Source organism: Syngnathus typhle, linkage group LG5 (assembly GCF_033458585.1).
Source record: "Syngnathus typhle isolate RoL2023-S1 ecotype Sweden linkage group LG5, RoL_Styp_1.0, whole genome shotgun sequence".
NCBI classification, from domain to species: Eukaryota; Metazoa; Chordata; class Actinopteri; order Syngnathiformes; family Syngnathidae; genus Syngnathus; species Syngnathus typhle.
Genome location: NC_083742.1, coordinates 20,029,609 through 20,044,988, shown reverse-complemented (window position 1 = coordinate 20,044,988; position 15,380 = coordinate 20,029,609). Strand labels below are relative to the sequence as shown.

Below are 15,380 nucleotides of genomic sequence, written 5' to 3'. Positions count from 1 at the left end.
AAAACCGTACCGGTTGGAGACAGAAGTACAAACTCGCCACAGGTCCTCAAGGGCCACCACCATCCAGCATGTTTTATGTTTCCCTCCTCCAACACATAGCTCATCAGGCTTCAACAGTGGAGAACACAGGTTGTACTTTCAAGCGAGAAGGCGGTAAAGCCCCGTCAGACATCTGTGTAGCTCCAGTCGACTCAAGCCCCTCTAGCATTCTGTTTGATATTCTAAAATATATTTATCAAGTGTATTCTCATCACCTTGAACTCCGGAGAGGGGGGAAAAAAAACTGCAGCAGCCTAATCTAAAAAAAGAGAATTGAATTGTTCTGCTGGTCTCTATATCACACACCTGGACTGACTAAACTAAAACTAATAAAACAATACTTGTTTTATACGGACTAAAAATACAGCCAAAAAAGTCACATGCCAAATTGCAAACAACTTGTTTGTTTCCTCCGAATCATTCCACCATTCGCTGAAAACGTGCAGCGATCTACTTTGTGTCACATTGTCATCTTAAGAGCCAAGGTTCACGCCTGATATCACTACCTGGGAGAGAAGGCAGATCAATCAAATCCATTATCTGGCTTCTGTGTTTCTTGCTTTGAAAGTTGCAGCAGGAGCCTGGCCCTGCGTTGTCATGGAAACAGTTGCGGCAGGAGCAAGCATAATAAAGAAAGAATAATGATGAAAAAAAAATAGGTTAGATTGTTGCTGAACTTGGGTTGGGATGTACCGAGTAATGATGAGAGTGGTTATGGGCAAGCGTGAGCAAGGCGGGCGCTTGCTGCTTTTGTTTGCGAGGCAGACTCATTAGCGGAAAGCGCTGCAAGACAAAAAATGCAGTCAAGTAAAAATCACAGGTAAGCCAAGTGAAGGTAATATACACGCTCTCATTCTTCTATGGTAATAAAGGCTGAAGAAAAATCATGTTACTTTTCCAGCTGGTTTTTAGCGGCACCACTACGCAACCTTCCGTCCTGTCTGTCTGTCTGTCTGCTTCACATTTAATATTCACAACCTGGGGATTATTGACAATGAGGCTTGGAGTAGCTCTCCATGCAGGATCATCCCAAAGCTAGCAGTCATGCATAAAATGATATTTTAAGAAATCCGATATAAATCGCGTTTCAAAACATTCATAGGGTCGAGAGCATTAGGAACACATGCACTGCTTGGAAAATGTATTCATGGTACAAATATCATGCTTGTCGACCATATTTCCACAAACATGGGATCAACTTTGAGATGCAAGACGTTTTTTGACCTGCAAGGTTTAAAAAGAAAGGGCGGTGAACAATTCTAATTTAAGAATAAAAAAAATGCCAACCACGTAGCGTGTCTACAGCAAAGCTGAGTCAGCATTTTCAAGGGCCAATGGAACCGATGGTCTTAAGAGATCTATTTCTATTTTCCCCTTTTGTGTTATTAGGGGAACTGTTGACGTGGGCAATGCGGGCGATGCTGCAATCGTCCAGACTGACGTTTCGAGAATAAGCCAAGACCAATGTAGTCATTATACGGCGGCACCGGTCCAAAAAAAACGCAAAGTAAAAACAGCACGAAGGCAAAACGTTTTTTCAAGGTTTCTTCTTCTTCTGGGCGACATCACACAAATAATGCTTTACGTACACCGACACCCAGCGTGGGCCGTATGTCTCGGCTGCTAGCCTGTTATGATTCGCTGCATAATAGCAAATAGAAACGGAGGCTACCATTTTTTTTTCCCCCCGTTTATACCCCGGCCTGAAAAGGTTGCATCCATTCCGCTTTTTCATCGTTTTCAGTAACCTAACAAAAGCGCGGCTTATCTTCCGATGTTCCATGTATGCTAATTGAATAATTGATGCCGTTCTTGTGTGGTCATTTGGCTCAGCGAACAAGCCAATCGGTACGTTACGAATGACATCAATTTGGCGATGTCATACTAAGAGGTGTTTCTAATACATTTAGCTTGATGAGAGGAGCGCGTAATGCACACTAATAAAAAGATTGAAACTAATACCTCGCTAGCGGTGTCAATAAAGGCGGAGCATTATCGTGGAGAAAACAGATTTGATGATGAAGCTCTTAAAATGGGATTAGATTGTGCATGCGGTCATAATGTTTTGGCTGCTTGCTGTAATAGAAGGTGATTTGCTTTAATAAATGACCGTGTTAAAACACTGAAACTAAATTGGTTTGTTGATGCCAAATGCCACGTTAAAGTCATTTCGAACAAATCCCTCATTTCACGAGGTAGCCAATCCTTAAAGGCAACTTTTGAATGGTAAATATCTGCGACAAAAAGCCCTGCGTGTTTCACAGGGCTATTTCTCTCATGCTAAATATGACCTAAATACTCAACAAAGCACACCAAAAATTCAAAGAAAAGAAGCTCCGAGTAATAAATATGATAATGGCTGCTTTTCAGCGCTGGCTGGCTGGCTGGCAAACAGTTGGATTAGTCACCGACGCAGCCACTCACTTTCTCGCCTTGCTTTGCACACATACGAGGCCTCAAAATGTGCCACTTGGACACGTTCGCCCCGTTTTTTATATATAATATAAAAATGTCATTTCAACCCATGAGAGCCTCATTAGAGCTTTGTATGAAAAGTTCAGAAATTATATGTATATATATATATATATATATATATATATATATATATATATATATATATATATATATATATACTGCCGTTCAAAAGTTTGGGGTCACAAAATTGTTTGGGTGACCCCAAACCTTTGAACCTTGTAGTGTGTGTATGTATATATATATATATATATATATATATATATATATATATATATATATATATATATATATATATATATATATATATATATATATATATATATATATATATATATATATATATATATATATATATATATATATATATATATATATATATATATATATATATATATATATATATATATATATATATATATATATATATATATATATATATCTCTCTCACAGGAACAGGCTCTGAACACCAGAGCAATAGAGGCCAAGATCTACCACACCAGACAAGACCCAAGGTGTAGGCTGTGCAAAGAGGCCCCTGAGACAGTCCAGCACATAACAGCAGGGTGTAAGATGCTAGCAGGAAAAGCATACATGGAACGTCATAACCAAGTGGCTGGCATAGTGTACAGGAACATCTGTGCAGAGTATGGACTGGAAGCCCCAAGGTCAAAGTGGGAAGCACCCCCTAAGGTGGCAGAGAACGGGCGAGCCAAGATCCTGTGGGACTTCCAGATCCAGACTGACAAGATGGTGATGGCGAACCAACCGGACATTGTGGTGGTAGACAAACAGCAGAAGAAGGCCGTTGTAGTGGATGTAGCAATACCGAGCGATGGCAACATCAGGAAAAAAGAACTTGAGAAGCTAGAGAAATACCAGGGCCTCAAAGAAGAGCTTGAGAAGGCCTGGAAAGTGAAGGCCTCGGTGGTGCCCGTGGTCATTGGGGCACTTGGGGCAGTGACCCCCAAACTGGAGGAGTGGCTACAGCAGATTCCAGGAACAACATCAGACATCTCAGTCCAGAAGAGTGCAGTGCTAGGAACAGCCAAAATACTGCGCAGAACCCTCAAGCTCCCAGGCCTCTGGTAGAGGACCCGAGCTTGGAGTGGAAAAACCACCCGCGGAGGGTGAGAGGGGAATTTTTATTTTATTTTATATATATAAGTTCAGTAATATATATATATATATATATATATATGGACTTCCTCTTTAAAAAAAAAAAAAAAATGCCCAAAGCATCATAAGAAGTACATCAACATGTATTTTCTCATTCAGTGCACTCCTAAAGTGGATTGCCGTGTGTGTGTGCGTGTGTGAGGAGACACTTTTGCAAAGCCTTTAACATTTTGGTATTTGACAGCGCATGAAGCAGATCCAATATCAAACTGTATCAAAAGCCCCAAAAGAAGTTGCAACATTCATCGCGGTCGAGCTGCGGCTTTCAGCGCTGAGGCAAAGACTCGCTCGGCTTCTCAGGGATGAGAGGAACATAAAAACGTGGCTTACGACAGGGAGGGAAACCCGATAAATCCGTGGATTAGGACGGCCCGACTAGGCGCACGCAGCGTGCAGGTGGTGTGCATGTGTGTGTCCGTGGGTCTTAATGACCTAATGTGTAGCCACTGCCCAAGGTCCAGATGGAATTCTAAGCACAGGCCCATATAAAGCGGATTAACTATCAGTTGCTGTCAGAAGCATCGCTGCTGTTTGTGAGTAGTACAACGGCAGGCTTAATGTTATTACGGGAATAGCCTGTTTGACAAAAGAACACATTAGTCTCAATATGTTAAGTCCGTAATGATCACACTACTGCCAGGGCACGCGCCATTAGCAAAAGCACCGGAGGCCAATGGAAGCACCGCAAAGAATGGGAACGTTGTTGTCACGCGATGATCAAAACGCTTTGCCCCATTTCACACAAATAAGTTGATTTCCTCACTCCACTATGCATGTCCTGATTCGGTATTCAGTGGAAGTTGGACTTTTTTGGTCTTTATTTATACCAAGCATTTTCAGCACACCATTGTTTTTGGTTTTTTAGGCCACAGAAAAAAAAGGTACAGGCAATTCTTTCCACTCCAATGGGTCCGTTAAATTGAGGTTCCACTATAATATACAAATCGATATATTTTAACAAGAATATTTCAGGGCGCCCAAGCCTTTGACTGTAGATAAACAAACCAAAGGTAGGAGAGAAAAAGAAGTCATGCTGAGCCGTGGAGCTGCATGCTAATCACATGTATCCAAGTTGTGTTTTTTTTTGCCAAGTCAAATTTCCATGCTGTCTATAGAGTCAGTCCCCCAGTTCAGTTAGGCGTCTTTCAAACTCAATTCCAAAACGAGTTTGGAGAGATGGCAGCGGCCTCAGTGTTGGTCAATCATATTTTCCTCATTAATTTAAAAGACGCCGGGGATGACTTTTGATTACCGCATGAATAATAATGACTCCTTGGTGGATGTCTCTATTAAATTCATTGTCCTTTAATGTGGGCATGTTGCTTGGCTGGCAAAAAAATTGGATGCATGAAATTGTTGTTGCAGACCAAAACAGCCAGCCAGCCAGCCAGCCAGCCAGCCAGCCAGGATATACTGCATATAAACAAACCTGAATCCAACGACAAATGCATGTGAAAATGTTGTATTCTGTGCCAAAAAGTCTACCTGATATCACGGTTCCAGGTGCTTGATCGAATTTGGCCGCCAAAAGATCAGCCACTTTGATGCAATCGGAGCCCCAATTTGCAAAAAGTAATTACGGGTTGGGCTGCAAAAAGCGGATCCCGTTTCATTAGGATGCACAATTTATTAGGTGAAAATCACACAGATCACACAGATCGTTGGCTCACGTGGTAATCGTCATTCGGTGGCACTTTCTGATTATCGGTGCGTTAATGCCAAACACGTGGCCGCTATGAATTATTCAAGAGCTTGTCTCAGAGCAAGTCTGCACAGCATGGAAGCAGAGATGCCGCCGCACAGGTGTTATGTCGCCACCTACAGGAAACCTGAGAAACTAACTCTCCTGCTGTTGATAAGACTCCAAGTGGGAGGACAATAAGATACAGTGCAACTAAATGCCGTTCATATTTAATAAGAGGTTAGGGACAAGTCAATTGTGAAATGAAATGCTTTAGGAACTTAAATTCGATTGTAGTGAATTAACGTTTTCATAAAACAAGATGTGTGTTGGAATAAAATAAGTTTTAATGACTGATTTTGTTTACCATAGTAGGTGAACACGCTTCATGTGTGAGGATAATTCAAAAGGTGTCATTTTTCATTTGTAATCTAGGCTCTTTCTTTCAATTAAATCAAAAATGATTTTTTGTTATCTTGGAGTAATGTTTGTATTAATACCGTTTTTTTCCATGTATAATGCGCAAAATTTAACAAATTTATTGTCCAAAAATCTGGGGTGCGCATTATACATGGGTAAGAAAAAAAAAAAAATTGTTTTTTTTTTTTTTTAATCCGGATATGATACGGAGGCCGCCATTACAGATGCGCTTTCTTCTCTGCTGTTCACTTCAAACACGCTCCATACGAACACAGTGCTCTGGTATCAGACGCTTGCTCGATCACCTGCTCGTTTGCTGTCACAATGTACCCTACATTATTATATTATACATGGGTACAGGCTTTTTTCCAGCATCAACATGCCATTTTTAGGGTGCCTATTATACATGGGGGTGCATTATACATGGAAAAAAACGGTACTTTGATTTTCAGGTCAACTCTAATAAGCGCAAAAGGAGTGTCTGGGGGTTTCGCTCTCCCTAATGAAGGCAACAATCAAGCAAAGGCTTTATTGAATACAAACCTAGAGGAGCGATAAAGTCAAAACAGTAATTCTATTAAAAAAAAAAGTCAAGTGAAATTGAAAAACGCTTCAGTTGAAGGTTCTTTAATATTTATGAACATCACATGTACAGCAATGCAAAGTCATCATGGTGCAAAACGTTTTCAAAGTGAAATCACATGTATCCGGAAAGTTTTTCCTTAACTTTCTCTTCAATAGTTGAGAAGTATTTCATTTGGGCAAGCAGTGCCTTGGCAGTTTGGAGCTCTCCTGCCAGGGAAAAATAAGAAAATAAAGACGAGACAAGAGCGCGCGCACACGCACACGCACACACACACACAACAAAAGAGATTCAACCGATGACTCATTCGGCGACGTAAAGCTTCGGCAGATTACATAACGAGCAGGCAATGCGTGGGAGGGATGTAGAAGACGTTTCAAAGGGACTTCTTGATGTCTCACCTGCACGCAGGGCGCCGTCTATCTCCGCTGTCAAGCCTTTCAGTTTCCCTGCAAGCGAGGAGGATGCGACAAGTTCAGCGACTGCACGTTACGTACAAAGGATCGGTTCTTTCATTGGGAACCGAACATTGCATCAGTCTGTGTCTGTCAATGCACAGAGTAGGACCAAGTGAATTTTGTCAAAGAATATACAAACTTCAAGAGCTTCAAAGGGGAGTGCAATTTGTCGTGAATCGAGTAACTCAAATTTCGACAGTCAGATTATCCCGAGACAAATTCAACCACGTTTCCATCGAGTGGAAGAATATTTGATTGTTCTGCATAAGTGGCTGGCATAGATTGCTAGATCAGGGGTGGTCGACTGAAATACTGGTGGGAGCGACTTTTTTTCCCACCGAAATAAACTTACACAAAATGTTAGTTATCAAAGTAACTATGTTTGTCCTGCACATAATTTCAAATCTGTAAAACAATTAGGTCTACACATCTTGTACTATAGGGTAGTAGTTTAAGACCCAGTGTTAAGTGCAACTTTAGTATGTCTGCCATCTAGTGGTGATATGTGATATTGCTATCCCAATGTGGAACCAGTTCAGACTACATCCGTGTGAGAGACATGACGTTATTAGTTTACATTTTGTGTCTCGACTGATCTCATCGGCTTCCTCTGGCGTCTGGGCCCGTTCGAGGGCTTCATTGATCTCCATCAGCTCAAACAGGAACTCGGCATCTACCCCTGAATCTGTGCCGTCGTCGATGCGCATTCCCTTCAGCTCCAGCTGGAACGCAAAACATCGAGGACACGGCGCGTCTTGCAAGGCAGACGTTAGACGAGGGGACTTTGAACTTACCAAATAGAGGCCGCGACTCAGAGGCTTCTGCAGAGTCTTGTAGGCCTTATTGACGAGCGCTGACTGGTGTTCGGAATACTCTTGCTCTTCCTGCAAAAGAACAAAAGAACATCAACCGAGCACTCGTAGACCATGCTCCTGGACCGTTACCCGCTTACAAAAGCCCTGCTTACCGCAGATTTCTGGCTGAAGTTGTCTGGATGAAGGGAGCGTTGGAGCAGCAAGTATCTTTTCTGCAGTTTGTGCGTGTCCAGTGCAAATGTGTCTTCACTGTGGGGGAGGGGGGCATGCACATGCACATGATCATGTCATGATTTCCATAAATTCATGACATTAAATGAATATATATATATATATATATATATATATATATATATATATATATATATATATATATATATATATATATATATATATATATATAAAGAGTGGTATCAATTTCATATTGTATTCCCTATGACAAGAAAAGAGGCTGGTGGAAGGAAATCTTACCGTCAATCGTGCCTTGTATTGAGTAAGTGCATCATCCATGCTTGAATCTAAAGTTGCTTATATATGACATGAAGGTTTCAAGATGCTCACCAGTCCATGATGCTGAAGAAGGATACTCCCTCATGAGGAGGTTGGACTACTTTGCAGGACGAGCAGAAGAATGTAGGGAGTTCCTTCAAAGGTTCTTTACACTTCCAGCAGTTCATTTGGACATTGGATGTGCTGTAACTCCTGACTGTCGTGACGCCCCAGAAGTAGCGATTCAACTCGTTGTCACTCCTTGTGCCTCTGAGGGTCTTCTTGCTTGTCCATGAGTCCTTCGCCAAGCCCACAACCAAACAGCGTGCTGGACATGTAACAGCATTGAAAGCGGCCGGTTGATTGGTCACGAGCCGGCCTGTGAGTGGCAGCGTCCGGAATGAGCCTACCGTTCGTAAAATGTTCAATGACACCATTGGGGAAGTTTTAAAATCACCTTAATGGAAGCACTTTTGACACAACGAAAACAAATACATAAGCATCTCCGGAAACAGCGTCTTCTTTTACGTTGACATAATATCATAACACTGCCACCTATCGGTCGGCGGTGACAGACGACGACTGAAGCGTCTGGATTGTGCTCGGAAAAACAGCGGCTACGGCTATTAGCTTTAGCTGCCCTAGCCAAGAAAAGGCAAATACGCGCCCTTTCCAGTGGTTCTGGATTTAAACACACGTCTTCAAACACAGTAAGTGAACGTTTCAAACTGTTTTCCCACAACTTCTTAGTTCCCCCGCTGACATATTATCCGAGGCGTTTCCCCCCCCCCCAAATGAAGTTCAAGCCCAGATGACACAAAGAGCCGGGTGGTAAACATGTAGCTAGTTAGCTTGCTGGCTAACTGCACCCATAATGCTATTGCGCTGAAGATGTTCGTGTCAAGTAGTCCGATCTACATTCACGTGTTCAATGGGGGGGAAAACCAACTGAAAATGATTGCCTGTTTTGTAAATCCACACGTCTTATTCTTGAATCAACGACTTGTGGTTTAGTAAGCCATTTTTTTCCCCACAAAGCCCGTTTGTCATGGTTTTATGATTTGTCATTAAGGTTAATCATATGCTCCAACTCAAACTATGTCGAATTTGACTTTCTCAACATTTTTTACCACATGCCATCATTGACAGATCTCACAATTCCCCCACAGTTTATTGTATTTCCTTTTTTTTGTCATATAGGTTTCACACATAAGCTCATGGCACTGATAGTGGCGATGGTCCATGAACGCTCATGGACTCACAGAAAACGGCTTGTCCAGCACCAACAGCAGCAGGCACTGGAGCCCAGATAACACAGTGAAACTGGTAAGTTACGCAATAGTGAAACAGCCATGTGATGCGGGTAGGGGAAGAAAAAAAAGAGCTCTGAAGTTGAGCCAGTATAAATTTGCATTTTGGCCCCTGATGCAGACTTGGTGTCCCCGACTTTATCGTTTGCGAACAAAGTAGACGCCTGTGATGTCTGCCTCTTATTGTCTTAGTGAAGGTGTGTTGGGGAGGTGAGGGAAAAGGTGACAGTAGAGTGTCCCGGAGAGGCAACTGCTTGGAGACAGCACTTTCTAAACAGGATCTGTCCGACTGAAGGTCGAGGGAGGTGCTTCTCAAGGCCCCCGCAGACAATACTCTGGCTGGGTATTATTAACGGAAATGGCTAAGAATAGAGAGCTAGCGAGAGAGGTGGCTCCTCTGGCCGTCGCGTTGTTTGGGTTAAACATGCCAAAACGGAACATCATCTTTAGAGGAGTCCCGCGCTGGGCGTGCCGCACACACGCCAAGCCCGAGGGGCCGATTGGAAGCACTGATGGACAACATCGGCGAAAAACCTGATGCCGAGTGTTGTTCACTGCAAACGGGCGGACTTATTGCTCTATACAGATGTGTGAGTAGAATATATCTTCTCCTTCTAATGCTCGTTCGTAATTGTATTTTTAGAATGATTAAATAATATAGTGCGTCATCTGCGTGCGGTCGTGCATGACTTTTTATGGAGAGTTGAATCTGTGTACGATTGATAAAAAAAAGAAACTTGAAATCGGATGAACGTGCTCCAGAGTCAAACAGTCATCCTCGTGAAATATTTCCTAAGTGCGTAAGAACTGCTTTCCACTGTGTGAAAGCAATAAGACACGCTTGGGTGCTTAACCCTTAACTTGAATGACAAAGGGCAAGCTTGTACGAAAAGTCACATTGCATGTTAAAGATTAGCCACTGCGAATTTAATACGAGTGGTTTTTCTTATATCAGCAGTTGGCTAGTTAGCAGCAAATATTAGCAATTGATGCTGACGTCTCACGTGACACCACTTACGATAACCATTTCTTTTGGTGTAACATTTAGAGCCCATTTCGGTCACAAAAGTGAGTTTTTTTTTTTTTTTTTTTCCCCTTATTAATTCAATCTCTGCGAGTGATGCAGTTTTGTTCTTTTTGGACATGTGCCAGCAACTCCAACTGTTGAAATGGGATCATTTTCTTTTGATTTATGCAAATGTAAATGATGGCAAGACCGAAAATTGTACTTCATATTTCAATGACTGATGAGTTTTGGCTCCAAAGCCCACATGCAGTATGGCACCCCATTTCCGAGATTAATTGGACCTGTTCAAAGAAAAAACAGCATATCCATTATACTAAAGTCTGTCTTTGTCAGGAAAAGCCAGAAGCTCACTCTTGGAGCACTGATTCTCAATCCTATTTTGCGCCGCAAATTTGATCCGAGTTTTGCCGAAAAATGAACTGTGGACTACAAATAAGTGTATCACATAGGCATGGTTCATTTCAGAGAACTTCGATACGGAAGTTCCAAGTAGCAAGTGTAAACAACTCGTCGATATTTACAGAAGAAAATCAATAGCTGGCCTTACTGACTGCGCCTCAGGCCGAGCATCTTCTCCTTCAAATCCGTGCTTTTTCTCACAGATAAACCATGATCCCCATCACTGAACTGCGGTACTTTGTGGACACCCAGCCAGCCTACCGCATCCTGAAACCATGGTGGGACGTGTTCACGGACTACATTTCCATCGTTATGCTCATGATCTCGGTGTTCGGTGGGACTCTGCAGGTCACCCAGGACAAGATGATCTGCTTGCCCTGCAAGTGGGTGGTGGATAAGACCTGCAAGAATAACTTGAATTCCTCATTCATCGCGCCTTTGTCGTTGGAGCCCAAAGGGATCCAATATGATTTGGACCGCCACCAGTACAACTATGTCGATGCCGTGTGCTACGAGACTCGATTGCACTGGTTTGCCAAATATTTCCCCTACCTGGTCTTGCTCCATACCCTTATTTTCTTAGCCTGCAGCAACTTTTGGTTCAAGTTCCCCCGCACCAGCTCCAAACTCGAGCACTTTGTGTCCATCTTACTCAAGTGCTTCGACTCGCCGTGGACCACCAGAGCTCTTTCGGAGACGGTGGTGGAAGAGAGTGATCCGAAACCAATGAAAATGAACGGCTCCATGGAGCACAAGGAGTCGGTCGTCAGCGAAGACGTGGAGGCCAGCGTCCCTATGCTCCAGCGAACCAAGACGCGGCTCGAGCAGGGCATCGTCGATCGAACGGACACGGGGGTTCTGGATAAGAAAGAAGGCGAACAGGCCAAGGCTCTCTTTGAAAAAGTCAAGAAGTTCCGAATCCACGTGGAAGAAGGGGACATCGTGTATAGGTTGTACATCCGTCAGACTATTATCAAGGTGATCAAATTCATTTTGATCATCTGCTACACAGGGTATTATGTGAACGATATCAAGTTCAGGGTGGACTGTAACGTGGACATAGAAAGTCTGACCGGCTACAACGTCTATCGTTGCGCTCATCCCTTGGCGACGCTCTTTAAGATCTTGGCCTGTTTCTACATTAGCTTGGTGGTGGTGTACGGCTTCATCTGCATGTACACGCTGTGCTGGATGTTGCGGCGCTCCCTCAAGAAGTATTCCTTCGAGTCGATTCGAGAAGAGAGCAGCTACAGCGACATCCCCGACGTGAAGAACGACTTTGCCTTCATGTTGCACATGATCGATCAGTACGACCCGCTCTACTCCAAGCGCTTTGCCGTCTTCCTCTCCGAAGTGAGCGAAAACAAACTGAGGCAGCTCAACCTCAACAACGAGTGGACACTCGACAAGCTCAGGCAGAGGATAACCAAGAACTCCCAAGAGAAGCTGGAGCTGCACCTTTTCATGCTCAGCGGCATTCCAGACACGGTGTTTGACCTGATGGAGCTGGAGGTTCTCAAACTGGAGCTCATACCGGACGTGACCATCCCGCCGATAATCGCGCAGCTCGTCAACCTGCGAGAGATGTGGCTTTACCACACCCCGGCCAAAATTGAAGCGCCGGCCTTGGCTTTTCTGCGGGAGAATTTGAAGTCCCTGCACATCAAATTCACCGACATCAAGGAGATTCCTCTATGGATTTACAGTTTGAAGAATCTCAGTGAGCTTCACCTCACCGGCAACCTCAGCGCTGAGAACAACCGCTACATCGTCATCGATGGGCTGAGGGAGCTGAAAAGGCTCAAGGTTCTTCGCTTGAAGAGCAATCTCACCAAGCTGCCTCAGGTGGTGACCGACGTGGGCATGCACCTCCAGAAGCTGTCGGTCAACAACGAAGGCACCAAGCTGATGGTGCTCAACAGCCTGAAGAAAATGGTCAACCTGACGGAACTGGAGCTGATCCGCTGCGATCTGGAGCGCATACCGCACTCCATCTTCAGCTTGCACAATTTGCAGGAGATCGATTTGAAGGACAACAACCTGAAGACCATCGAGGAGATCATCAGTTTCCAGCACTTGCACAGGCTGGTCTGCCTTAAACTCTGGTACAATCAGATTGCCTACATCCCCATCCAGATTGGCACGCTCATCAATTTAGAGAAACTCTACCTGAACCGAAATAAGATTGAGAAGATTCCCGGCCAGTTGTTTTATTGTCGCAAGCTGCGCTTTCTGGACCTGAGCCACAACAACTTAACCAACATCCCGGCTGACATCGGCTCCCTGCAGAACCTTCAGTACCTTGCCGTGACCGCCAATCGAGTGAGTACGCCCGCCACCGTCTGTTTCCACGACACGGTTCTATTCAATCTTTTCATTTTAATTGCATAGGCTCTAAAAATAACCACTCGTTTCGGGAAAAAAAATAATAATGCTTCTCCCGTTCGTCCACTTTGACCCGCAGATCGAGAGCCTGCCCAATGAGCTGTTCCAGTGCAAGAAACTGCGCACTTTGAACCTGGGTAACAACTGCCTGCAGTCTCTGCCGTCACGTTTCGGCGAGCTGACGGGACTGACGCAACTGGAGCTGAGAGGCAACCGCCTGGAGTGTCTGCCCGTGGAGCTGGCCGAGTGCCGGCAGTTAAAGCGTACTGGTCTGGTTGTGGAGGAGGACCTCTTCAACACCCTGCCCACGGAAGTCAAAGAACACTTGTGGCGGACGGACAAAGAGCCGATATGAACGTAGCCATGGGTTCACAGATGCTCGCCGAGCCGGTCACCGAAGCGGCCGAGACGGGATGGCGTCATGTAGGGCCAGTAAAAAAAAAAAAAAAGGGAATGTGTTCACTAGATTGGCACGATTCTTGACCTTCCCAACTTCTATTTGGTCACACACTTTGACCCACTTGTCGGGCTATTTAGCAATAATAAGAGAAGACTTACTTTATTGATCCCAAAAGGAAATTGGAGAAGCAGTGCCATGGTGATGTTTGTTTACATTTTGTGCATCTCAACGTTGGCCAATTGGAGGTAAGTATGCAAAATGGTAGGCCAACAATACTGAGCATTTCACAAGCATTAAACAAGACGTTCGTCCCATATTCTCGGACACGTCGTGTCAGCGAGCCAACGAGAAGCCGAGCACGGTCTTTCTTTTGTATTACATCATAGTATCGAAATCAGCCGAGTTAGTGTTGGAAGTCGGTTCCTTTGAAGGACTTGACGAGACAGAGCAAAGTCTCTGCAGGTTAAGCTCATTATATATGTTGCATATATTTACAACCGTACCAAGTACAATTACACTGTCAAGTTGACAATCATTTAAGTTGGAAAAATGTGTCACCTGGATTTCCTATGTTTGTTTGTTTTTTGTCCATAATATGTCGTACCAAATCCCAGTCCTGTTGGCATAGACTTTAAAAAATGTGAGTGGAAGGTATGCTTCAAATGTATTCATTTGTGAGAAAATGCGTTTGAGCACGTCAGAGAGTCCTCTGAACGAGTGTTATGTGCTTGCTTGATCTCCATGTTGGGTGGGGAAGGAGAAGTATCCAAGTATTTGAGCCAGCCCACCATGCAGCCCTATAAACAAACCTCAGAGCAACGGAAAGGAAATGCCTCGACTGCTCAATTATTAATCGGCATTTGCTTTTTACACGAGTGCAACTGAAATGGCCCCTGAGCCCCACCCCTGATCTCAATCTTGGAGTGTAGTGAGTTTTTTTTGTGTATATAGCTAAATAATGTTGAAAAAAAGTAACACAAAAAGCTTACAACCTTGCGCACCCCAATGAGGAGTTCTGTCACTTTCATGAATATCTGATCGCCTGATACGCACAATTACTTTGATAAAGTGGGGCCAAATCTAGTCAAATAAAAACCACACCATCGATCATCTGACAGTGACTTTTCGAACGGCTGTGTGTGCAGGCCACTTGCCTTAACCCCTGTTCACTCCTGTTTCTATGGACCGTGGTGTGTTTTGTTTTGATTGCGTGTCTAATACTTTGTACACTTGACCACCTGTTAAAGCTAATGTGGAAGACTACTTGGCTCCAAATAATCACGGCTGAAACAGAACATTTACGTGTATTGTATTGTAAACGTTTTGGAATGCTTTGATCATTAATCTGTCGTAGCTAACAGGAAAGAAGTCACTAATAAATGAGAACCATTGTGATATAGGCGATGCTCCTTTTTCTATGATTACAAATGATAGCGTAAGTCTTATTACTTTGCAAATAAATGTGTAGATTGTTTTGCAGATGAGAGAGAATCATGGATGTGTGAAATGAAGAAATGAATCAAATACAAATCTTTTCCAAATAAAAAAAATGTGACTCGTCTAGTGACTGATATATTCAATTGATACCTTCATTATTAACAACGTGGGGGGTGACAAAGTGATGCTGGTCCACATTCAACGCCAACATCTTTCATATTGTATTTGACATGAGACTTAAAGTATCATAATTAAACCTAAGAGCAGGGTTAAGATTGATTAAAGC

General features: G+C 43.5%; 2 protein-coding genes across 3 annotated transcripts; one reads left to right on the top strand and one right to left on the bottom strand.

The window, feature by feature from the left end:
• Positions 1 to 6,402: 6,402 nt before the first annotated feature.
• Positions 6,403 to 8,662, bottom strand: hscb (HscB mitochondrial iron-sulfur cluster cochaperone). Of its 2 annotated transcripts, XM_061279475.1 has the most exons (7): positions 8,547 to 8,662; positions 8,209 to 8,464; positions 7,800 to 7,896; positions 7,627 to 7,716; positions 7,410 to 7,554; positions 6,776 to 6,823; positions 6,403 to 6,583 (listed from the first exon to the last, which is right to left on the bottom strand). In XM_061279475.1, the coding sequence occupies exons 2-7, from the start codon at positions 8,322 to 8,324 to the stop codon at positions 6,489 to 6,491; spliced, it is 591 nt and encodes a 196-aa protein (XP_061135459.1). In that variant the 5' UTR covers positions 8,325 to 8,464; positions 8,547 to 8,662; the 3' UTR covers positions 6,403 to 6,488. The 2 variants fall into 2 exon arrangements, with proteins under 2 accessions (XP_061135459.1, XP_061135458.1); XM_061279474.1 differs by having other exon boundaries at positions 8,209 to 8,607.
• Positions 8,663 to 8,705: 43 nt separating this feature from the next.
• Positions 8,706 to 15,218, top strand: lrrc8ab (leucine rich repeat containing 8 VRAC subunit Ab). Its single transcript, XM_061279461.1, has 4 exons — positions 8,706 to 8,846; positions 9,337 to 9,462; positions 11,076 to 13,194; positions 13,337 to 15,218. Exons 3-4 carry the CDS (start codon positions 11,083 to 11,085, stop codon positions 13,610 to 13,612), a joined length of 2,388 nt encoding a protein of 795 aa, XP_061135445.1. The 5' UTR covers positions 8,706 to 8,846; positions 9,337 to 9,462; positions 11,076 to 11,082; the 3' UTR covers positions 13,613 to 15,218.
• The last annotated feature ends 162 nt before the right edge of the window (positions 15,219 to 15,380 follow it).

What these genes read in the sequence shown, in the direction of transcription:
- hscb (XM_061279474.1), bottom strand. Translation starts at nt 8,573, where the DNA reads ATGGTGTCATTGAACATTTTACGAACGGTAGGCTCATTCCGGACGCTG. An exon ending in GATCAGTCGAGACACAAAAT is followed by an intron (nt 6,824 to 7,409) that starts GTAAACTAATAA and finishes CCTCGCTTGCAG; the next exon opens with GGAAACTGAAAGGCTTGACA. An exon ending in AGACGGCGCCCTGCGTGCAG is followed by an intron (nt 6,584 to 6,775) that starts GTGAGACATCAA and finishes TTTCCCTGGCAG; the next exon opens with GAGAGCTCCAAACTGCCAAG.
- lrrc8ab (XM_061279461.1), top strand. Translation starts at nt 11,083, where the DNA reads ATGATCCCCATCACTGAACTGCGGTACTTTGTGGACACCCAGCCAGCC. An exon ending in TTGCCGTGACCGCCAATCGA is followed by an intron (nt 13,195 to 13,336) that starts GTGAGTACGCCC and finishes TTTGACCCGCAG; the next exon opens with ATCGAGAGCCTGCCCAATGA.